The 26,295-nt window shown below is 40.6% G+C and overlaps 2 protein-coding genes across 4 annotated transcripts in view; one reads left to right on the forward strand and one right to left on the reverse strand.

The window, feature by feature from the left end:
• Positions 1–26,295, forward strand: part of LOC141756882 (alanine--glyoxylate aminotransferase 2, mitochondrial-like) — a 308,692-nt gene that overhangs the window by 163,845 nt on the left and 118,552 nt on the right. The window lies entirely within an intron of this gene.
• cntfr (ciliary neurotrophic factor receptor) overlaps positions 1–26,295 on the reverse strand; it is a 269,991-nt gene that overhangs the window by 138,340 nt on the left and 105,356 nt on the right. For 2 of the 3 annotated variants that reach the window (XM_074616858.1, XM_074616857.1), the window contains one exon: positions 21,578–21,656. In XM_074616858.1, coding sequence (XP_074472959.1) covers positions 21,578–21,656 — 79 coding nt within the window. Of the gene's footprint in view, positions 1–21,577; positions 21,699–26,295 lie in introns of those variants that run through there. The other variant, XM_074616856.1, reaches the window with a different exon arrangement.

Raw genomic sequence — 26,295 nt, forward strand, 5'->3', positions numbered from 1 at the left:
AAAAAATGAAAACAGCCAAATGCTTGTTCAGAAATAGACTTTGAGTCAACATTTTTAAAAAATGCATTTCTCAAACTTGATGAGGTGACAGACCTCGACCACAAACACCTTGATCCAAGCTAAGGTTGTACTCCTTAATATAAAAACACATGTTTGGTCATTTTTAACCACAGTACCCAAAAGAGAGCTTATTGTTCTGCTTTTAAAGGATTTGCCAGGAAATGTTGGCAGAAACCAGTGGGCAACCTCCGGGGTCTGAAAAGTGAAGCCAATACAGAAGTGCTTTTAACTTGCATTCTTTCTAATAACCAGCAGGGAGCAACACCTCTGGTTGCAAAAATAAGTCTGATTGTATAGAAGTCTTTGAGAAAATGAGCCTACTTCTCACTTGATTTATTATCTCAGTAAACATTGTAAACATGAGTTTATGGTCTTAATCGCTAGTTTCAAGTCTTTTCTTCAAAACAGCATGATGTTCATTTAGTAAATTATGGTCCCATTTAGAGTAATAAAGCAGGATATGCTTTAATGTGTGGCTAACTTGTGATTGACATGTCGGTATCATGGCGTTGTCCGTGTTCCGTCTTACAATTTTAACCCTTTCACAGTGTGTTTTTAGTTCAGTTTTCAGTGAAAGATAATTGTAACATTTTGGTCACCTAAAAATGTCTTATTCAATGTTCTGTTGTACTTAGCTCCACCCTCTCGTGTCACTTCTGGTTGCAAAAAACCAAGATGGCGACGGCCGAAAACCAAGATGGCCAAAATGCCAAACTTGAGCCTTCAAAACAGCAGTCCGTATAAAACCAATGGGTGACGTCATGGTGACTACGTCCTCTTTTTATATACAGTCCATGGTAGAAACTATCAATGTACGAGCCACTACTGTTTGCACTAATTGCGTCAATCTGGGTCGGGACAAAAACTCTTCCCTAAGAGTTCTGTTTCTATTATGGCCATCAACAGATAAGTGGGGCAGTTAGCACTGAGGACGTGATGAGTCACAGGAGTCCGACAAAGATAATTTTGCTCAATGTGAAAAAATGACCCATCAAAGCTGTTGCTTGAAAATGTCAAAGCGTCTATAAGAAAGTGACTGCTGTGCTCCACCATCCACGGCTGCTTTTGTATATTTTCTATTATTGTAATTCCGGGCGGATGTGAGCATGTGAGAAAGTCAGGGATTAAACCTGGGACCTTTCTCCTGGAGGACCTCATGACCTTCTCAGAGAAATGAATATAATGTATGAGATGGAAAGAAAGAGATGAAGGAAGTAGAAAAAGGTGGAAGCAGATGTACTGCATGTCAATATGTGGGAGAGGGGGAGAGGATGGGAAAGCATTTTATGGTTGAATTTGCACATGAAAAAGGTTGAAAGTGTGCCACGGACCTGATCCAGCCAACAGCTGTGTAAAAGGCAAGAAAGATATCCATTGAAGATCACGTTGGACTGGATACAATTTGAAAACACTGTACATACAGAAAGCCAACAACCGCTAACTCTGTACTTCTACTGTATGTGCTAGCGTGACATCGATTCATTGATTTTCGATTATAAGGTCACAATTCAATCAAATTTTTGATTCTGTAACTTTTTTTTCCCAGCAATGATGGTTATGCCATTGTTAGACTATAGAGTCTTGATTCGTAAAGATCAACAGATCATTGATTTTATGCCCTGACAACTGTCATTTACACTTTCAAATTCTTCTTTAAAAAGATCGGTAACAAGCACTATACATTTTGTTTTGGAATGTACCACACTAAGGCCATATGGTCAAATTCAAATCCCATGTGTGCTAACAATAACTTATTTCACCAGTCAATTGGGAACAAACTTTTAAACAACAAAAAGAAGATCCACTAGATGGCAGGAGGGTACTTTAAAACAATAAAACAACAGCTTTGAGTTTCTCAAAGTTTACGAGTTACACCTGAATGCACCGTGAAGTCCCTGTCGGCCAAAACCGTACAATGCGATGTAGACACGCAATCAAAAATTATAGCTAAAAGTAGCTAACGAGCGAGCCATCTCGCTGCTATCTCATCTCTGTTGAATGTTGCACATGTGCAGTACCACACAGGAAACAACACGTGTCACTCGCTGCCCGATCCGTACATCCTGCCTGATCGGGCAGCGAGTGACACGTGTTGTTCCTGTGTGGCGTAAATGAGCTGTTGAATGATGTGATAATGTGATATCGGATCGGTGCGTAGATTCACGTACTCGCCGATACCCGATGCAGCATTTTAGCCTGTATCGGAAGCATTTCCGTATCGGTATCAGTATCAGAACTACTCTAGTTTTTACTTTACCACACATTGCCACGCTGACACTTGAAAACACACGCACACTCCATGCGACACACAGACATGCAGAAGTTGAGAAAACAAATGGGTGGTCAGACAAAGACCAGGGAAGCAGACAAACAGCATCAGACAGCGGGCGGATTGACAAAAAGAGAAAATCAATAAGAAAGAGTTAAGCTGGAGCCACTTTAATATTGTACTCTTGTCCTCTGTGTGTCCATGTTGCAACTAAGCTTTTACTGCCAGAGAGAATCGTTTTCTCGTCCCCTCTATCACACACAGAAACACAATATAGACGACAAATTTGATCATCTATTGCTTGTCGTTCATCAACAATCTCCGGTTCGAGGTTCTGAAACGTGAGGATTTGTTATGTTTTACTGTTTTCTACCACTGCATATTGAGTACTTCCAGTTTTCTGCGCTGCTGGTTGTAGAGGAGCAATTGGAAGCCCTCACATTTGGCTCTGGAAAATTATTTTTTTCAACATTTTATTGGCTAAACGATTTATTTATAATGACAACTATCATTGGTTATTACACGGCTTTGTTGAAAATTCATTTTTTCTGTCAAATTATTGATTTCTTAAGTAGCCGTGTAATAAGCGTTTCAGGGTGATGCGAGATCCCTCAGCAAACGCATCGCCCTGTCTAGGTTTATTTCACAACGATTACTGGCTCGCTGTACATTATCCCTTACTTATAACCCTGCATCTGCCCTTTACAAATGTACAAACACCTTGTTCGGTTTCTTTCCACACACACACACACACACACACATATAAGCTATCTTCAAACACAAATGTACCCTCACAAACAAACACATGCGCACACTTGTCTTCAGGGACAACAGCTGTTGTATTCAGTCCAAATTAATATCACGCTATATGTTCTCTGAACCATCATGAACGTATTGGGTTCTCGTGCATATGTCTGTGTGTGTGTGTGTGTGTGTGTGTGTGTGTGTGTGTGTGTGTGTGTGTGTGTGTGTGGTTGCGAGGATGCAAGACACGTGTATAGGGTGGATTTCATTAACGCTGGCCAGCAGTGATAAGAAGCCTAAATCCCCTACACATTCTCACATGGATAACCAAGGCTATAGGCTCCATCTATTGGAACGGCAGCTTCCATCGAAGGACACCGATAGGGCATGTGGAAAAGGAATAATAAGGGCTTTTCTTTTCCAGCCTTAAAATTCAATTTTACTTCGCTAAATCAAAGAAGTGACACAATATTTTGGTACAAAGGCTCCACCAATCTCCGCTCACTGCCGTTAGTCTGTGCAAACATGCATCACCGAATGTGTGTGAATTGCGTTTTGTGTTCCCTCATACAAAATTGACTACAAAATCAATCCGATGCTATGAATTTGTCTCGTTATTAGTTTAGGATTAGAGTTAACCTTTCGGAATAAGTGCTGAGCAGAGTGAGAAAAAGGGAGCGAAACAATAGCGGGGACTGAGATATGCGGCGTAAAATTGTGTCGTTCCCTTCTGGCATTCATAAGACACAAACACACACTTCTGCAAGATTAGAAAACCACCTTTGCAGTGTGTGTGTGTGTGTGTGTGAATGATGGAACAGCCTTGCCTCAATTCATCATTGTGCTAGTACCGTGTGTCTTGACATATAGGTTTTTCTTGTATGTGTGTGTAGGAAAGAGGTGCAGAGAACTTCAGCCAGAAGGTTAATGCTACCTCTACCAGATTACCTGTGAGCTGCTGTGATAAATACGGTATGTTATTGATTCGACAGATCAGACTTCATGTTATCCTACTGGAGAAATATGCCGTACACACACACACACACATACACTGACTGTACAGGCGAGAGTGTGTGTGCCTGCCCTGACTCTCTACTAACCTCCACACATTTTGCTATGGGAAGAAATTCCTGACACTCTCTATCTAGAGACGATATTACCCCGTTTCTGGTGTCTAAATGAGATACCTCATCATAATCCCATGGCTGGTCACCTGGACTATGACAGGACATTACACTGCATAATGGCCTGTTAGTCCTGGTGGATTATGCAATGCGGTATCCCAAGGCAGCGCCTCAGCTGCATGTCTGACAATGACAGAGCGGGCTGGGCTTCTGTGTCTTGCTTAAGGGCACGCGGTTATTGTGCAGAGCCAGCCTGTTATCTATTAATAATGGCACGATCTCCCAAACCATTAGGCCTCGCCGCCACTTGCAAAAACTTGAGGCAATACTGAAACCTCAGCGCCCGCTTTCATGTTCCAAATCTCATTATTGTGTCTGTAAACCACTTCTGCTGACTGAACTTGTATTTTTTTGTATTTCTTTTTTACTTTGTAAAATTTTTGGTTTTCTTTTTATCATGACAAAACAACTATATAAAGCCTGTTAAAAGCTGTCAGTAAACACGTGACAACTGTAACAGCCAATTTATAGTAAGAGTCAGTCATTGTCAACTATTTTGATAATCGGTTTTTAAGTAATAGGGTAAGAAGCTCAGTCATCCGTGAGGGACTCGGAGTAGAGTCCTTGCTCCTTTGCGTCGAAAGGAGCCAGTTGAGGTGGTTCGGGCATCTAGCACGGATGCCTCCTGGGCGCCTCCCTTGGGAGGTGTTCCAGGCACGACCAGCTGGGAGGAGACCACGGGGAAGACCCAGGATTAGATGGAGAGATTATATCTCTACTCTGGCCTGGGAACGCCTCGGGATCCCCCAGTCAGAGCTGGTTAATGTGGCCCGGGAAAGGGAAGTTTGGGGTCCCCTGCTGGAGCTGTTGCCCCCGCGACCCGATCCCGGATAAGCGGTTGAAGATGGATGGATGGATGGTTTTTAAGTAATTTTCTATGAGAAAAAAAGTCAAAATTCTCTGATTCCAGCTTCTTAAATGTGAATATTTTCTGGTTGCTTTACTCCTCTGTGACAGTAAACTGAATATCTTTGAGTTGTGGACAAAATATGACATCTGAAGATGACATCTTGGGCTTCCGGAAATACTCATCGACAATTTTTCACCATTTTCTGCCATTTTATAGACCAAACAACTGATCGATTGCGAAAATAATCGTCAGATTAATCAACAGTGGCAATAATGGTAAGTTGCAACCCTAAAGGAAACATTTGTGTTGGAAAAAAATACATGTGCAGAGATCGGTTCAATTTTGTTGGTAAATCCAAAATTAGCGAGTAATATCTGTATGCTGACGACTACAAAACGGAGAAATGAATAATGGCGATATTTTTCAATTAAAGCAAACTTCAAAAAGAAGACAGACTTCAGATTCAATGTGAATAGAATACAGATAAAACGAGTAGCTGGTCTCGAGAGCAGTCAACTGAAGCACCTTCAACCAGGCTTCGTTTTTTATGCTATACCTGAGGTCCCACCTCTTGGGGGCGTTTCAACTATGGCTCCACTGCCATGTTTTCTTTTACGTTTCTAGGCTACCTTGGACACCTTTATGTTTTAGAGTTTTTTTTGTACGGGGTACTTTTCCATTATATCCATCAACTTTTTATACCATTATATCCTAGCACCAAGTTTATTACCTCCTCGTCTACACACTTAGACTCCGGTAGTTTCGAGGCGACTAAGTGGCTAGCGCTCCATGTTACTGTTTGTCCACCATCTGTTCCCGACTTTATGTCACCATTATGATCTCGTTATAGGTGCTCGGATACAAAAAAATAAGTGTTTTATTACAGAAAGGACAGTCGTTAAATGGTTCTCTGATTTCGTTCTGCCAATGTGAGCATACATTAAGCTGCAAATGATTTCCCACAGCTGCAAGGTAAGGAATGACCTCCAAAGACTACAAATTCAAAAAAAACAGTCTTAGACAAGGTGATGCATCGAGAAAGCTGCTCTGCAATGCTAATACTCCTCGTACTGTGACTCAAAGGCCCCCCAATGGTATTCTGGCCAAAGCAAAAAGCCCATATAGTAATTAATTCTCGAAAAACCAAATGAGTATGCATGCGTAGATGATGGTGTGGTTTTATGCATGTGCATATTTTCTTCCATGGGAAGAAAGGGTTTCTTGTCACAGCCGCAATTCTTTAAGCCTCTGTGGACTTCCAATATCTCTGAGCTATAGTCAATGTTTTGTCAGCATGATGGACAAGAGAGCTTTGTGAATTTGAATTTGAAAAGAGTGCAGGGAGGCTATTGTCCCCAGACAATACTGTATGAGGGTTTGGGGAGCTTGTGGTTTTCCGTATGTGTCCATTCCAACACAGGAAATCACACTTCCACCGAAAGAGATAGGACCGTCCTTGCACAATGTCAAGCCAATAAATACAGAAACACACTTGCATGCACACAGAAGGACATAGAAACCAATATGCACACACTTCTCCTCTACTTCACTCTCTTTTGTTGTCTCTCCTCTACAAGGACAAACAGCTCTTTCAGAAATGTTGTATTTTTTTTTTTCCCCTCTCCTTTTTAAAGTTCAGTCAATGTGGGCTTTCTTTCTGTGCTACACAAGTTTTGGCTTAAAGTGCTGTCACATACCTAGAAACTCTCTTTTCAAAAAGTTTTCTAAAGGAATACAAAGTGACAGAGACGCAAGCACAAAGTGACGGCACGAGACAAACCTTTGCAATTTCAGACTACACAATAAAAAACAATCGTACAGAATACAAGCAATCAAAGATAGAATCCACTCAAGGCTGTATTTCTTATGTGTTATGTGTATTAACCGGTTAGGTTACATGACTTAGGATGCTTTCACAAGTCAACATTTAGTCCTTTTCAAACAAACTCTGGTGCGGTTCGTTTGGGAAGTTGTGAACGCAGTAATCGTACTCTGGTGCGGACCAAAACAACCGGTCCGAGAACGCTTGCGAGAAGGATTCCAAGCGAACCCTTGTGCGATTCGATTGTAGTGAGAACATAATCCGAACCGATTATAGGAAGTGAACCAAAACGCAGGCTGCCTGCCCAGGTACTTGTTGAAATGGACACAGGTAAACGGCGGTAGAGTGGGAAAGGACTGACTTGGACTTCTGCAGAAGTCCGATGTTTGCTTGACATCTGGGCCGAAGACAACATACAGAATATGCTAAATTATGTCCACAACAATAGTGACGTTTATTAAGTCATCCGAGATAAACTGGAGAAAGGATTTGTGTGCGCAGTAGAGTGAAAAAATGTTGACAGCAATATTTCAAAGTCTGCGATTCCCTGCATAGAAGTGGCAGCTCTCGTGATGAAAAAAATTAATTTGCTCCTCCGTACACACCCCTCAACATTTTTTTTTATTTTGTGCATTGTGAAACCGAACCAGACTAAACAGAAAACAAAGTTAAAAGGCCCCAGACTAAAGGAGTTTATGGTAAAGTCATTCTTCTTAATATTACTTTAATATGTCAAATAAGTTGCCTCAGGCTTTAATCTGTCATACACACGGTTATCTGCTCCATTTTAAATATTCCCATCAGAATACAACGGAAAAGGTGTAACAACAGTTTGTATTTTCTAGTTTCTGTCTTGGCGTTTATTGTTCTGTTTTCATTCCACTCCCGCTTGCATCATCGCACTTTTTCTTGTTTTCTCTGTGCACTTGAATTAAGTGGAATGACTTAAGTCGAGAGGAATGACAATAAAGTTGAGCCGAATTAAATTAAACCGAAGTTCAATGTGATAAATGACGATCATTTCCCCCTGCCACTCTTCTACTCCCCCCCCACATTGCGTCACACTGAGGCCTTTTCTGTTCACAATAGATCAAATTAAATGCGTATATTTAGAAGTGTTGCACCATTGAGGGGTTCGAGACCCCTTTTAAGCCTCTGGTGATTCAGTTCCAATGTCTTGGAACAAAGTTTTATTGCAAAGCAACATTAGCCAAAAACTCTGCTCATGCTGGCTGGAATTGCATTAGCTTCCTGGCAACATCAACTTATTGAACAGTCTATCAGGAGGAATTGGGGGAACTAGTGGGGGCTCAGTGATTTTTAATGGCACGAGAAAACACAACTTGAGATTTAATGGGTTGGAATCAACAAAATGGCTCTGGGAACAGAAAATATATCTTGCAAATGGTCACTAAATTCAGTCGAGGGGACATTCTGTTCATCTACAAATAAAATGCCTTTTTTAATGACTAAAAATAAATTGATTTGTTAAGTTGATTTCTTTGAAAGTGCAGGCGGCTCTTTTGTTTCAGATATTGACTTTGCCCTAGACCTCTCTTGTATACCAGACGTGTTTTTGGATATGTAATCTAAAATAGATTTTTTAAAGATATTAGTTGTTTTGGACCCTTTAACCCGTTAACAATAGACCAATTTTTGTTTTTTTTTAGCTGGGTACAGGGGGTCTTTAGGGGGAGATAGCAGGTCAACGGTAGATGTCACATAGAAGTGGTGTACATCATCTGAAAGCTGAGGACCTGGAGATATATCTGAGATGCAGTTCAGCACTGAGTGTCAAGTTGTTCTAGTCCTTAATCATAAGAAACAAAAATATTAATTAATTCATTAAAATAAATTGTGAAAGTGTATAAGGGCTAAGAACATTATGATAGAATACGATCGCCCTCTGCATGCTTTATTATGTTTCCTAAGTTGTTTCAGCAATTTTGGTGGTGATACCATTTGTTACACAGATTTGGTGCTAAATTTAACCATTTTTTACCACTTGAGAATTGATAAAAATGATCAATAATTCCTCCAAAATACAACATTAAGACACAAAGACCTTGAGGAACACCATAGAAAAAGTCATGCTGTGATTTCTGCAAGAATTGCATTTTTTCGGCGATTGGATGGCGAGCACTTCTGTTGTGTAAACTGCTCAGAATCCCCCTTATTTCCAATCTACCTAGGGAAGCCATCCATCCTCTGAATGCTCTAGGTCTCTAGTCTGTGGTTGTAAAGTTTCATGAGGCTGTGATTATCCTAGAGGTCACCACACGTAATTTTATACAGTGAAGTCAAATTGAAAAAAAATGGTCTCACTACAATGAAATGGCTACTATGGTGACTAACATCATCACACATGAGTGTCTGTCACACAAGAGACAGTAGTCATACAGCAGGATGCATAAAGAAAACCAAAATGACGTTACTTTAGCATAAGATGAAAGAACAAAGCTATATTTTGCAATAAATAGCAAAAATAAAGACTTCATCTCATAAGCGGTGACTTTACAAAACAAAAAATTGAGCAATCACATTACTTTGAAGATTAACTGCATCGTGCATCTATGTACAGTATATTCAGGAGGCCTTTCACACGTGATATACAGTACGGGAAGCAAAAGCGCTGAGGTTTCTATTTGTATGGCGCAGTAATTGGAAATACATTGAAAGCCTTTGAGCCAAACACAGTCATTTTTGAACTGCCACTTCCTCCAAAGTACGGCTAATAACTCAAAACTTCCTAATCCCTCTAAATATTTACCTTTACTTTCATTTCCCTGTATTATGCTCTCACACACAGATGCAAGCAAGCACACACTCATACTCATTAGCTGCACAACAGGGTAGTGGAAAGTTAATCAGGGTATTACGACAGCCACATGGAAAAGGTCACTGAACCACACAAACGAACGTGCGCCGCACACTCGCACGGCGGAGCTTTCGCTCTTTCGGACGCGCGTTCATATTCGCTGAATCTCTCCCACACAAAAACACTTGTGCAGAAGAAATAAAAACCTGAGTATGTCGGGATATGTGTTAACCCATCCGCCCACACACTCACATAGGTCTATACAATATGGAGTCAGGTCAGTAAAGCAAATTCTTAATGGGAACAGCCCTCAAGAGCTGCTAAACACGTAGAGAAACAGGCACACTAGCGTGTCGACCTTTAGGTAAGGAGTGTGACAATAACAGCTGTATGTTAAGGTGCTGCATTTGTGTATTTGTATGCGTGTGTGTGCTCATAAAGCTCTCAGTAACAAAATGTATTGTTCCATCTCCAAAATGCTAAATGCTGTCTGACCCTAAAGCCACCGCAGCACTCTGTTCACTATTTATTTGTCATTAAACACTGGCTGGCTCTGACCTGATGTAAGCCTCATTAGAATGCACTTCCATTAATGACTCGCATTAGGCAATCACACACACGCACAATCCCACACACACAAGCGAGCTCACATAATTTGGTTCTTTTAATGAATTGTGCCAGCCGGTGTGAGAGTATGTACGCCGGCTGACGCAGTACAATGCCGCTGGAGAAACAGTTGAGCGTCCTCTTCGTCCTACGTTCGCGCTTTCATGTGGAGAGTGTGTTTGAAAGAGGGAGACGCAGGCAGAGAGGAAAGACGGATAAGAGGAAAGGACAAAAAAACGTTCAGGTGGTGAATGTCAAAGATCAAGGTGGTTGTTTTTGTCTGTTGGCAGTGGGAATCGCGTTCAATTGTGCACATCTCCCATATCGTGCTCCTTTTCAATGTTGTTGAGGGCCGTATCACAAGGGCGCGGATAAAAGGACAGTGTGAAGGGATTTGTGGGAGATTGTGGATTCTTCATTATATTGATATTATATTTTGAGGTGTGGATGAGTAATGTGACAGTGTGAATTCTGTTTTGCTCCCTGCAAAACATCGAGGGGTCAGAGGTCAGTCATACACAACTGTTGCTTTGATTGTCGTGCCCAAGGACACTTACCACATACCAGTGAAACTCCACAATTCACAATACTCAATTTGATACTACGGTAAAAAAAAAAAATCTACTTCAACATATACTCCTTTATTATCGTTTGCATACCGTTTTTTGCAAATTCATTATTAATCCCTGATGATCCAACTCAAGTTTCTTAACAAAAACTACATTTTACAAGATTACATTTGAACATATCATGATAGCGGTATAAATAACCTTCGCCCAATACTCATTTTTACAACCTCCATACGTTAACCGTTAGCTCTGTCATTTAGCCAAGCAGGACAGTGCTGCCCACTGCTAACGTTACTAGCTTTCCTCCTGACGATTTCAACACGGATTTGTTGTTCACAATGTAACTTTAAAAGGGAAACTTTCAATCGTCCCCAGGGTGACGGTACGCTGTTAGTCTCAAACCCTGGTACCCACGTTTTCAGAATTTTGGCATAGACTTGGTACCGAGGTATAATAGGTTCACGTGACATCCCTAGATCAAAATGTCTTATTATTATTCAGCTTCCACAATGGACCAAGCTGGAATTTGCATGTCAATGTACAGTGTTTTTAACCGCTAAAGCCTTCTGGGAAGGAGCCATCAGAGAGACAAGAGAGAACCTTGATCAAAGCTTTACTGGGAATCCCTTCTAATAAATTAATGAGTTAAAGGAGCTGGACAGGATACACACACACATACATACATGTACGCACTCGCACGCAAACACTCCGGCTCAGACAGTGAGATTCTGAGATTCCATATCTTAGCATAAAGGGCCGGGATTGGTTGGAAATGGTCCATTACCAGACAGATCTTATCAGACGGTCGGGAACCCTGCGTCTATGCTGGACCCAATTACGGACCATTCACCACTAAACAATAGTGGATTCCATGGATATATGTTTCCTTATATGTCACGTTTTGTCTTTTGTCAGATTCGAGACATATAACACACATTTAGGAGAGACAATACCGGCTGATTGACGAAGTGGATAATTATGCTTTTGTGTGTTTAATGGGAGCATCCTTATTGGAGTTGAATTCCGATAGACGCTTCCGTCTTGGATCCAGGTTGATAAAATATCCATATTTCCTTAATATAGCTACGAATGAACATTAATTCAGTGAGTAACTTGATTGACGATGATGAAGATAATAACCACCACTGATGAACGGCATTACATTTCACGCAACTCGTTTCTTCACGTCTCAACGGAGGCGCACACACCAACTGATGTACACACAAACCATGTTAGAGACAGCTTCTCTTTTATCCGCCTCTCTGTATTTGTTCTGGTTTCAACTAAAGAACTTTTTGATCTCCCGTTCTCTTCTCTTTACAAAGCCCCAAGTATCTCTCTATTATCTTTCATTGCAACATCTTCCTCCTCCTCCCCCCCTCCTTCTCCACATGCCACTTACAGTGTATTAAACAATAGCACTCAAATAGAAACTATTCTCCTTTTTTGTTCCTCTTCTAAATGCCTCTTTCACACAGCCAAGTCCAACAACTCTTCAGTTAGACATCCAGTGCCGTAATCTAACCAGCCAATCAAAAGGCAACAACGTAACCTCTCCATATCAGTGTCAATCAACCACCCTATCAGCTTCTCAGTGTCTCTGGAATCAGACAGGCACTCGCTCGGTCGGCCAACGAGTCACTCAGTCTTCAATCTTCCCGCCTGTAGGTCCTCCAGAAGGGATGCGATACTGTTACATTGAGCAAACCGACAAGAATTTGTCAGCCAAGCAGTTGAATAAACAGTTTGTCAACCGTCAAGCCAGCCAACCTCCTAATCAGCTGGTGAATCAACTAGCCCAGGGTTGCATTGGTTTCCATAATGGTCAATTTGGCTAATGATCACACTCAGTTACTTAAAAATACAGCATAGTTCATTACAGTTACTCATATCCTGGTCAAAAGCGTAAACAGTGTGTGTCAAACAAACACTAATCAGATTATATTTATGGATTATTTGAGGCACAGAGTACTGAACAAATAATAAAAAAAGAGTACACAAAGCTCACTGTTTCCAATTCGGAAATGAGCATAATTTGCATTCTGTGATACGTTTTATAAATGTGATGATTTTTTTGCTTTCACTTTAAAGCTGTTATTATTTGGAGGGCTTTATGCTTCTTTTTTTTTTGTTTTTTTTTCTTGCATTTCAAAGCCATGACTGAATGGGATTAGCACTGCCTCACTTCGCCTCCCTGCCAGTCATCCAGTCAGTCTGACAGTAATCCATCTGCCAATCCAGTCAGTCAATCAATTGGTCGAGCTCCGTCTTGAATTTAATACAAGCAGCGTGCCAAACAGGGAACACTGATTACACTGAGTGCTACTCAGGATAATGAGTGCGATCAAGGTTCCCTGCCGGCACATACATGGCTTACACGTACAAGACATAGCAGGGCAGACGCACCCGACACACGCGCATCAATCTCTGTGCTTATTTGCTTATTTACAGTAGCTGTCTGTCTTCTCTGATGAAACATCAGAGCGCGGTTAAATTTCATGAATAATTGAACATGTTTAGTTGTCTGGATTTGTCTTTTGTACTTCTAAAAACGCGCAGAGATATACACACATCACAAACGTCAGCTGATCTCTCAAGTGCTTCCATCATAAGAACTTTTACTTTGGCCAGCAGGAATTCTTTATAATCCAACATCTCTCATTGTCATTAAAACCAAATGATGTGATTCTTACTTGTATTGAGTTTTTTCACTCTATACTTATGGATGGTTAGGCCTTGTGATTATGCATGGTCTTGTGATGGTTCTTTGTTTCTCTTTTGTTCCATTTTCTTCTGTGTTATTATGAAAATCATTTAGACAACAAACCTAAATGAGAAATCCTCCCGACTGGGTCAAAGGAGCAGAACGGGAGGCCACTTTGCAATTACTATGTTTAATTATAGTTGCTGCGCAGCTGTGGGTCATGGCATTTTGAGGAGGAAGAAGAAGGAGGAAGAAGAGGAGGAGGAAGATGAAAAAAGGAAAAGGAGGAAGACACATGAGAAGTACAGAACAGTCCATCATATTTAATCCTTTAAGGCATTAGCACGTTCGTTCGGTCTCGGTCGGGTCTCAAACTCATAACCTCAGACACCAAGAGCAAGTTACTATCTTGGTGAGCTTACTGCCGGGAAACTACCACTACACACTATGAGATCACATCACTATTGTTCACATGAGGATTGAATTCAAAATACTCAAAAATGCCATTTTTGCGATAAAATTCTGAAAGTTACCAACCTACATCTACCATGACCTCAAAATTTTGTCATTTCATTTTCGTGAACGTTGGAGCTTTATTTAGCGAGATTGTGCAGTAGCTGTGTACAGTACTGTTTACACTAAAATGTTTTGACGCACTGTGGGCTCAATTTTTGGTAGGATGGGATCGTTTGTGGAGGACAGTCTGAAGATGCAGCGCAGCAAGTTTGGTATCAGTTGAGCAAAAAATGTGGGGGGGAGGTTAGTTTAATTAGTTTTGCAGTTTTTAAGAAAAACAGAGTGATGGACTTCATAATTCCTGCCAGGTTGCGAACCAACATTTCTTCTCACTTGGCCCTACTTTTTGGTGAAAATTGTAGCACGTATGGCTGATCTGTTATGAATTTTCAAAGCTTTAAACTTTAGGCGTTTGCCGTCGCACCACCATCAAGACTATTGGCCCACAACGCCAGTTGAGGAAGTTTAGCATAGGACTGAACCTATGTGCAAAGTTTGCTTTATTTTCATGCATGGGACGGAAGATTTCCTAGGAAGAAGAAGAAGACTTTTGATGTTCTTTAGTTAAACATTGTACCTAAAAACGAAGAAGAAAACTCTGTTTTGGTAAACGTACATGGAAAAACATAATTAAAACTGTCCCTGCAATTTCAGTAATTACCTTTCCTGCATTTACATTCAGACTATAAGCTACAGTGAAGATAAATACTCACATTATTGACATGTACTGTATATACTGGGTTTAAAGCTTCAGTAGGCGGAATGTTTTTGGTATTATTGGGCAAAAATTCCATCTTAACCTTTCAGCATATTGTAATTCAAGAGTTCTGAGAGATAACTAGACTTCTGCACCTCCTCATGGCTCAGTTTTCAGGCTTTAAAAAATCTAGACTTCGGCCTATCACAGGTCATTTCAGAGAGCTAGCGTTCCTATTGAGCGTTCCTATTGCCTGTGCTCCTGCTGGTGGGCGTTGCTTGGTATTTCCTGAGTGAAAAGATAAATTATTACCTGAAAAAGCCACTATTATATAATAGCAAATCTAATTATACAGATATCCAAAATAATGCGTGTTTTCCATTTTGCTTTTGGAGTGCTGTAGCTATTACTGCTAATTGCATCCGCCTATATGAACATCTGCACACCATGCATAGTATTAATGGATTTTGAAAAATTTAACATGATCCATTCACAAGGCTGTGGATCAATAAGGCTGCAGCGTAGCAAAAGCGTACGCCCAGGCATGTTGGAGAGTCACAGCAGCACGTGTCGAATGCTCGAGAAATAAATACAGCTTTGACAGCTGTAATACCATGGAATTAGTGTAAGAGTTAACCTCCTACTCTCCCGCTGTCCCTTTCCCTCCGCCGCTCTGTTTCCTGCTCTCTGCCTCTCTTCCCTCTCTCTCGCTCCTCTGTTCATAGTAATTAGATGGGATCAGCGTGAGGTAAAGAAGCTCGGCAAAAGCGCAGACATGAAACGCACAAAAAAACATTTAGTGACGGCGGTGTAGCGTCAGCGGGCAAAATGATGTCATGGCCAATAAATCTGCTGTTGACCACTTGGGTGATGGATTGAGAGATGGGAGGAGGAGGAGATGGAGACAGGGATGGAGTGAAGGGGGAGAAAAAAAGATCCAGAGACAGGAAGTAATATAAAGAAATTAGAGAGACGAGGAAAGAAGAGGAGGATGGCAGATATGGAGGGAAAAGGGAGAGTGTGGATGATGTGGACGGTGAAGTGGAGGAAGACGGGAGGAGGGAGGGGAAATAGAAAGGCATATAAAACACAGAAGTAGGGGGGGAGGAAGAGAGATGGAGGGAATGATTATGAGTGGAAACGTTTGGCTCTCAATCAGGATATGGACTCCCATAAATAACATGCTCTCACAGTCAACAGCATGATGTCACCGCATTCACACACTCTTTCTTACACACATTGCAAGGCAGATGTAGCTGTCATAAAAAAACTAAATAGAAAAATTCACTCAAACTCAAAAGAAAACAATCTCAATTGCAGCAGATTTCCCTCATTCTGTATCTAATTCCCTTTTGTTCGCCTCCTCCACCACTGAGTGCTCTTGTACTTTGCTCATTGGTATTCATGTTGTGCTTGTTCCTAGTATTTACTGTGTAAGGCACCCTGTTAATGACATTGTGTTGCTTTGGCTAGGACTTTCTGGTATATCTCAGGATACAAATGAGATAGAGACAAACACACAGTGAGACAGATGAAGCAGGAATCAGGGAAAACAGAGACTATAAAAGATGCAAAGAGACACAAAGAGAGATCGAGACAAATAGCGGAAAGAAAATAAGGCTCATTTTGGCCATGATCAATCTTCAGGTTTCTCAATGCTCGAGAGGATTCACTTTGTATGTAATGTGAGTGATTGTATCACCAGTGGCATAGAATAATCTGGAAGAAACAGAGACATCCAGGGTAACCATGAGTAATGTATTTTGTTTCATTTGAATGTCATTTTTAATCTGTATACTGCGCCTAAGTACTTGTTGGTTAGTCAGTCTTTCAGTCTTCAAAACACCAAATAATGCACTCACCTCATGGGTAGTAGCTTGACTTGACTGATTTTAAAGTTTTTCAATTGGCCGTTGAGTGAAAATGTACTTTAAGTCTTCATATGTCCAACATGTTGGACCTGATTCAAAACAGACCATGTGAAAACATATGCAAAACCAATGAGCAGAAACACCTTATCCAAAAGGAACCTGAGGACACTCAGAACTAGGGCTGTACCAAATGTATTTTTTTGTTGTTTACATTCAAAGCTTCTATTGAGGTTTTTCGAATGAAGATTCAAATGTCTGTTGTCACATTTTATGACGTCATCACCTTAAAATAAATCGTGGTTATATAAATGTAATTTATAGTGTTGTTAGATTGCTTCTAGACCGCTCTGTTAAAACAAGTGTGTGCCTCTTTTAGTGTGCAGCAAGCAGGAGAGCAGGTTTTTGACTGTGAAAATGTTGTTTTTGAAAGGCTAAACGCCAACGTGTGGATTGAAGCAGAATAGCTGGATGAATAAAAACATGTTTTTTTTAATTTTTCTACAAATAGTATAACAGTAATAATATTGGTTTAAACTAATATTAATATTAACCTAAAGGTTTAAATAGAATGAATAGTCATGCAAAGAAAAAGAAAAAGAGCTGTGCAGCATTCAGCGTGGGACTATGCTGCCTATGGGCTTGCATAAAAAAAACGTGTTGTATTTTTCTTGAACTTTTGTTCTGCCGACAGTGCATCTGTTTTCTGTCTAATACTAATGAATAAATATAATGTTATTGATCCTTGAAGGGATATTTTCCGCCTCCTCCTCCTCCTCGAGGTTCAGAGGTCGGGGTCAGCAGAGCAACACAGCTTGTCTGGTACTAGTTGACATTCAGCATCTTGCTTAAGAACAGCAGGGAAATACTTCACAGTTAAAGCAGACGCTAAAACCTGTACATATTCCAAGAAATGCTTGTTGACATTCAGCAGCACTCTTCTGACACTCTTCTCTTTCTGAGGCTAAAGCAATGCTTTGCTTTTTTTATATGGATAACAGGGATTATGTGTGTATATATGTATAAGTAATATACCATAAAACCTGTCTGAATAGCTGACTGTTATCAGCATCGGCCCATATCTGACTCCGTGTCTTCCACGCTCTCCTCTTCATCTGTCATCTGTTCTCGTATTCTCTCATGTCTTTCCCCCCGGATCTGTCTTGTGTCTTTTTCCCACCCACCCGATATCATCCCTGTCCCCTTCGAACCACCTCATCGCCTGTTTTTTATCACTGGCAATCAAAAATCAAATTCATATTCAAGGAAGCTTAAATTGGCATGACCTCTGAGTGTCACTCCCTTTCCCTCTGCGGGTTTATAGCTTTCAATTATTTTCTTTTTCCTCTGTTGTTTAAAGTGATGTTTCATTAAGGGTCTGTCGTTTCCGTTGCTAGGGCTTCCGTCTCAGAGGTTTTCTTTTATTTGAGTCGACATGAATCACATTACAAAAGCTGAATGGAAATGGCACATTCAATGAACTTTCCTCAAAATCAGAAAAAAAAATAGTTGGGGGGGGGGGGGGGGGGGGGGGGGAATAGTCTTGTTGCTGAAGAAATGATGCAATACTGGTGTAAAAAATATACTTTAAATGACATATAGTGGCAATTAAATATCTGGCCAATTAGTTGTCCCAGAAATAGCTTTTGTAGCATTTTTATGATTTATATAACTAATGATTTTATTTATTCATTTGTTTGTTTTCTTGTTTTAAAAGGGGAAAAAATTTTTTCCTGTATAAGAATCCACTTTGAAGAAGCTGCAACAAAATACAAAATAAGTATTTATTAGTTTAAGTGCACCCAATTACTTGTATTATTGCTGAATTCACAATTACGTTTGGCTTGGAATTTTTAAATTAATATTTGAATGAAAGCATGCAATATATATTAACTTGACACAGGGATAATAAGAGCTTTCCTGATAGTAATCAACACTCAAAAGGGTATTTCTGCATAAATGTGTACCATCTAATGCCAACACTACTTCTTGTTTTCTACCTTTCTCTTTTCGCTATGTTTGCTCCTCTGTCTCTCCGCAACATCTCGCTCCACCCTGTCTTATTCCCTGTCCGTCTTTCTGTCATGTCTCCGTGTCTTTCTCTCACTTGTCTGGCTATTTTTTTTTCACTTTTTCATCTCCTTCTTCCAGACAACACTGACTCCTGTATATACGTGGGGCTTGTATCTATTTGTTAGATTTCGTTTGAGGATGTTTTCTACCGGTGTTTCTCATTGTCTTTGTTCGACGGCAGTGCGCTGCTGTCATTAATTATGAAGTCTCGAATGGATTTCCTATACAGTCCATGTGGCACGCACACACACAAGTACAAACGAAGACAGTGTGTGCCTCTGTATGTGCATTTTGTACAAATTGAGTCAGACCTAACAAGAGAGTTCATCCCCCTTCAATCCCTCTGTACTGACTATGTACGCACATGCATTGCCCTGTGTGTGTGTGTGTGTGTGTGTGTGTTTGTCTGCCAAGTGGGACATACCCCAGGGAGTCCCGTCAATCAAACTGGCTACCAATTTGTCAGAGAAACAAGGCACTTTCCAAGACAGGCAGATGTGTGTCTCTGTGTGAGTTTAAGGGTGTGGATGTACAGTTAAGTGTGTGCGTAAGTTTTCGGGTGCAAATGTCAGACGTTACGTTGACGAACTGAAACTTCGGGACCAAGTCGATGCCAAAATTCTTAAAAACGTGACGGTACTAGTTTTTCTACAGTAGCGCAGGTACCGTAGATACCATCAGTGCTTGAGACTAATGGTGATTAGTAGTAGAAAATAGTTATATACAGTATAATATAATAACATTGGGCAAAGGTAAATCCTAACATCATCATGATGTGTTCAAATGTAATCTTGTAAAATGTAGTTTTTGGCGAGAAACTTGAATCAATACAGTTGTTTGAAGGAGATGTTTTCACAGCAATACAAAATCGATAATAGAGAGGGAGTTATGACCTGTCAACTGCCTAACAAAAACTTGAATGCAATGTTGAAGTACGTGGGATTTATTGTTTAACTTTCGTTTTTAACCTTGGTATCGAGAATCATGGATTGTCACTGGTAATGGTATCGATCTGAATTTCTGGCATCCCTATATGATTGCAGTTATTATGCACGTGTGGTATGACATCTTATGACATATAAAGGCATTTGTGTTGTGTGCATGTGTGCGTGCATGTGGCAGCTGATTCTATGGAGCACGTAAAAAGAAAGGAAAGACAGAACACATACACTTACAAACAATTCTTCCCAAAGACAGAGCCGACAGCTCTCTTTCTTCTATCGGTGTTATTCATTCCTCTCTCTCTCTATCCAGGCACGTTATTCCCTGAAGTGTTTCCCTTTCACCTTTTTCCTTTCGTTACTCTGCTTGCTCACTCTACCTCACTTCCTTTCGGCTTTTCTGCACGGCACAAAATATAAAAATACTAGATCGGTAGAACACAGCTTATGGTGGAAAAAAAAAATCTTGAATATATACACGGAGAAGTCAGTCTGTTGTAACAAGCTTAACGTCGTTTTCAATTATGTGTTTTTTTTTGTTTTTTTTACAGAGATAAGTCCTATTAAAATAAAATAAGGGGATATCAAATCCTGTAAAGCTAATAATTGCTTTTGAATGAAAGTAAATTTGTTTTCACAATTACACTGTTGAAAGGAAAAGTAGGGGTTCACCATCCAGCTCTTTATCCTGCACTCCTTCCCATCCAACATCAATTGTTATTCCTCCTGACTTTCATTCTCAATCTGTTTCCGTTTCCGCTTCCACCCTGCTCTATTTGCTCAATGTCTTCCAGTCTTCATCCACTTTTCCTCCCTTTTTTTTGTTTTTTCTTTCCATCTCCCTCTTTCACTTACCTTCTCTGCTGCTTTCACCTAATCCCCAAAGACAACATTCCTATTTCCTATAAGCCATTTCTGCTCTGTTTATGTGTGTGTGTGTGTGTGCTTGTGTGTGTATGAACCTCGTGACATAGTGATGTGCGTCACTGGGGACTTATTGACTTCCTTAGACTCTTTCTTTGGGATCAGCTGACTCAAACGGCCCGGCCTCATTGGCTAATAAGCCATTCCGCTAAAAGTCAAGTGACAAATTGACCCCCTTGTTAAACACAGACACACACACACACACACACACGGTCTAATTTAAGGTCACACATCTTGTGTGAACTCTCAGAAGAGCAGTCGCTGTCTGCATTATGGAGGGCATTTTCAGCTTCTCTTCTCTCCCTCAAAAAACTCATTACAAAACCAATCATGATCAGTCTGTTATGGAGGTAGCCTTGGCAATGCGGGCAAAATATTAGCACCACTCAGTGACGGGTGACACGCAGATTTTTGGTCAGCTATTGTTTCGCTGTTTTTTGAGTGAGGAAAATTGCACCTACACTTTCTCACAGGTACATTGCCAGTTCTCTGCTGCACCTTTGACCTCGCAGCAAAAATATCACACCCACAAACACACAGCAAATCTTACCCTAACTCCAAAAGTGTTCAACTAAATCACAATAACAACAACAAAAGCAAAATTTTAAATAAAGATTTGTTCTTCTTACAAAGTCTCAAGCAGCATAAAATCAAGTTTATGCAAACACGGAAGATCAAAGTATACGTCGACGACCATGTATTATAAAAAGCAGAAACCTTTCAATCACAGCAGAGAGAGGACAATTTGAGCACAGAAGAGGTGAATTATTTAAGTTGAGTATAGGACAAGAGTTGAGAGGTTGAAAAAAGTACAGGGAAGTCGAGAGGAAGAAAAGAGCACGGCGGCCAGACGAGGTGAAATAACAAGAAGCGGAGCAGGCCTCGGCAGAGACGAGGTACAGTACAATGAAGAAGATAAAATGCATACTCACCAAGCTGACGTCTCTGAGCGTAGGCTACCACCACCGCGGCCAGAACTACACAGCACAGCGATGTCACAAGGTTTGCCATCTGTAGACACACACACAGCAAAGTCATCAGCGTGAGCGCGCGCCGGGAGACGAGAGAGAGAGCCGGCGAGTTGAGTGTGTCCGCCTGTCGTCCTGATTGACTGACAGACCCATAGACGCCTACAACACCATGGAGGAGATGGAGAGATAGCTGCTTCCTGTCCTCTCTCTTTATCTCCCAGAGTCTCTCTTCTGTCTCCTTTCACTATTATAGTGCCTTCCTTCAGTCTCTATCCTCTGCTGTTTTCCTTTTCCTACTCGTGAAACTCCCTTATTTCTTCACTTCTCTCACTGTTGTTATCCTTTTTTTTTTTTCACTGTATAACCTTTCTCTCTCTCTGTTTATGTCTCTCTTTCTTTCTGTTCATCAGTCTAATGGGTCCATCCTCTCTGGGATGGGCTATGGCCAGCAGCTCTTAAAGGTATAGCACACCATAAACAAACACACAGCTTTCATGTAAAACAACAACGCTTCACGGGCATCCCGTCGCCTCGTTGTTGCCTCACGTGAAACGTTTACAACATGACGTTTAACATTTAAGCATTTGTTGTTCATTAAAGGTGAGGTAAGATGGAAGGAGTGAAAAGGCGCTCTCATCTCTTGCTTTCTCATGCTTTCATCTCTTCGTGTTGTTCCCAGTCTCAGTACTTTGTTCTTTCTTGCTTTATTTTCTTGCTTTTTTAACATTCATTAATTATTTTTTTTCTATTTTAAAAGGAATAGTTCAACATTTTTGGCAAAGACGATAATTTAGATAGATATACAGCGAATCTCGGTGCTCTCTCCAAACTCCAAAAATGTTTGTTAATGGAAAAGTTCCACATTTTGGGAAATATAACTTATCTAACTTAGCTTAGCATAAAGACTGGAGACACCATGGGGAAACAGCTAGCCTGGCTCTGTCTAAAGCTAACAAAATCCAACTAACAGCACTGCTAAAGCTCACTAATCATTACGTGATATGTCTATGTTTGTTGATCCGTACAAAAAGCAAAGTGTAAAAAACGACAAATTGATGTTTTATGGGGGGTTAGACAATTTCTTGGTACAAACCAGTTGCCTAGCAACGAGCAGTAAGCTTCATATTTAGCGTGCAGTCATGAGAGTGATATCAATCTTCTCATTTAAAGGCCTTTTTCTTGTATAATTAATTTGCTCATCAATAATATTTTTTCTAACTGTTGTTTTTGATTTTTTTTAAACAAGGTAGATTTTTCTGAGCTTTCACACCGCAAATAAAGGCATCAGCCAATCACGTTGTACGAAAAAGGTTGAGTTGTGCCTAGTATTAGTAGCTCCGTAGTCCGAACCAAGACGGAAAACTTTATTATAGGCATGCACCGATCCGTGTTTTTCAGCTTTTCGACTTTGGATATTGGCAAATACTGAGTACCGATTCGATACCAGTGTTTAATTAATACGCTTAGTGTTGGAAATTAACTCTTTTGTCCACCTGCCACTGTGGCTTGACATAATATTCGCAAGCGATTATTTCGCATTTTCGTGTGTTGTATTCGTCACAACCCTGGTTGTGTAAAGGCCTTAACTTCTGGCAAGAAAGCGAATAAGCGCATTTATCAAAATATCAAATTTCCCTTTAAATCTTTAAATGAATCGGTTAGGAGTTGTTATGTGTTGACGTTTTTTTACCCGCCTAACACATCAGGCTATAGGACAGGTTGCCAGATACAGTTTGTGAGCACAGGGTTTGGTTTTGGTCTACTAGTCAACCTGACAACATAGGCTCAAGATTCGTGCTAATTAACGAGCTCTAGAGATGAAACTGCCTTTTTAGCCTACTCACTTCCACTAGGGGGTGAAAGGTCAGAGGTCAGGGTCAGCTACAACATAACTCCACCATTGGAGCTGTTGTTCAAGGATACTTGAGCAGGGCCGGTGCCTGCCAACAAAGGGGCTTGAACCCAGATCCTCCCATTAAAATGTGGCCTCTCTCCCTTCTCTCTCTCTCTCTCTCTCTCTCTGGGCTGATCGTCCGTCTCCTCTCCTGCGTCTGTAAGAGAGCCAACTGTCTCTCCTCGCTGAACAGAGGTTGTCTAAGGGTCCGCTTGCTGCTGAGACCTGCGGTGAGTAAGGTGTGTGTGAAGAACAGAGTGAGCGCTCTAAATAGAGGCAAAGAAAGGAAAGTGAATTTCCTTGTTCTTTGAATGCGAGACTCCAGCTGTTACAAACTACTGTCATCTCCCATTACCTCGTGCTCTTTGTTTAGTTGGTTTTTTTCTCTTACTTCTTCTACTCTTCATTCTCTTTTCACTTCCCTCCTTTTCTATTTCACTCTCTTCAGTAAAGCCAGTATGTATCTGTTTTTTTCTTCCCTCACCGTCACCCCTGTCACCCTGTCTCTCTTTGTTAAAGTTGAACATGAACACAGCTACACCATGTTTAAGCATCTCAGAAAGGGAAGGAACATATCTTTAAGTATTGCTGTGCGACGTTCAAGAACATGGAAAAGCTTTTACGGTACCACTAACATGTCAAAAGGCAATAAAGCAGTCAAATACATTAAACATATACTAGGAAATGTTATCATGAACGTCAAATCTATCCGTGTTTTAAAAAAAGAAAATCTTTTACACTCAAACAAAACTAATTGCGTTGTGTCGCACAGAGTTGAACAACAATTAATCTTAAAAGCAAACTATCTCTAAAGTGGAAAAAATAAAAACACCAACAATACAGAAAAATATTTTTCAGCATCTTATTCCCAGTTTTAATAGGTCTTAGTGTTTGTATTGGGAACTCCTTCAATGGAAGAGTCTGTTTTTGATATATTAACAGATGAGTGTTTCCACCTGTGACTACGAATGATAGAAATAGTAACTGAAAGTCTGCATGCATGCATATGATTGAGAGATAAATTGTGTGTGTGCATGTGTGTGTGTGTGTGTGTGTGTGTATGCACGCCTGTGTGTCTATTTGTATGTGTGAGTGATTGGCAGCTCATATGTATTTCATCTGAGCAGATATTGAGGAGAGTGACAGGGGGTGAAATTAAAATTGCATCCCTTGTCAGAGCATCACAATCCCCATCTCTGCTCTTCAAGTGCTGGTTTCAAAATCCAAATGATGTGTGTGTGTGTGTGTTTGCATGCATCTGGAACTCTCTGGGTGAAAACGCTCTAGTGTGTATGTGTGTGTGTGTGTGTGTCCTTGAAACCGTGGGGGTATTTAGCCCGTCTCTCAGCAAACAATACAGTTTTGAAATCTGACAGCTTCAGATCGCTCATATAATGACAGCCCACGGGCGGTTAGCGCTGCAATCACACAAACTCAATACAAACCCTCCTCCCTTTATCCATCCATCCACCCCTCCCGACCCTCCCATTTATTCCCTTCTTCTATCCTCTTCTTCTTCTTCTTCTTCCCTTCTTCCATATTTATTTATTCATTTCTTATTGGAGGGGAAAGGGCTGAATAGGCGTGATTCTTTTTGGCTGCTTAATTAAAATATATAATTCATCGCTGCGTCAAATGATTTTGCCTCTGCGTCTTTGTGGAGTCCGATTTGGGAACATTTGCATTTAAATTGGAAAGCCGGGAGGGAAATACACTAGGCGGGCCAGGGAGTGTGTGTGTGTGTGTGTATGTATGTATGTGTGTGTGTGTCGTGTGTGAGGTAGAAAATAAAAGGCATCCTTCCTTCTCTTAAAGAAATGCACATATGTACTCTATTTCTTTATTTCTTTGGCCTTCTTTCTCTCACAATGGGAAACGTCCAAAATCACACAGTTGGCCAAATGGTACTGGAGAACATTTTGTAATGGAAAACTTGGAGGTTTGTCCCTTGAAATGACAACTTTGCGTCCATAACTGTCCCACCTGTCCTCATACAACGGTTTGTATGATATCTCACAAAAAGTTATTCCTCATTTTTTGTGTCTTTTCCTATGAATGTCCAGCAACAAGTGACCCACGTGTCAATTTCCGCTCCAGTCTTTTCAAAATATACTTCTGTCTTCACAGGAAAAAACTTGGTTAGGTTTAGGCAACAAAACTATTTAGTTAAGTTTAGGAAAAGATGGAGGTTTGAGTTAAAATAACACCAGAAATGGCTTAACTTAAATGATAATTTCGGTATTTTTCAACCTGGACCCTATTTTCCCATGAATTTGTGTCTAAGTGACTAATGGGGACAACACTTTTTGAAATTGGCCCAGTATTGAGGGAGAACGCTGCAGCCGCCAGCCACTAAATGAGGTGGAACATAATCATTTGGGACAAACCTGGTACCGTCAGTTTACGTCCACTAAAGTGCTTGTTTTTGCCACTGACAGGCTCAGATTGTTATTATGTGTGTCTGACAACATTATGGAAAGGACCTTACAGAGAAATTACATATTTTTCTTACCAATCGCTTTGTCATTGTGACACAAGACTTGTTGCCAGACGAGACAACGGTGGAAACGTGAGTTAAGTGCTACGGGACACCAGTGTTGTCAGACTTTGTTGTGTTGTTGGAGTACAGAAAGCGTAGCTTGGTGTTATCTAAATGATTTTCAATGTCATAAGAAAAAGTTTTCATTTCTATGTAGGGTCCTTTCCAAAATGTTGTCAGACACTTAAAATAACAATCTGAGCCTGTCAGTGGCAAAAAAAAGCACTTTAGTGGATTTAAACTGAC

The sequence above is a fragment of the Sebastes fasciatus genome, chromosome 19 (genome assembly GCF_043250625.1).
Source record: "Sebastes fasciatus isolate fSebFas1 chromosome 19, fSebFas1.pri, whole genome shotgun sequence".
NCBI classification, from domain to species: domain Eukaryota; kingdom Metazoa; phylum Chordata; class Actinopteri; order Perciformes; family Sebastidae; genus Sebastes; species Sebastes fasciatus.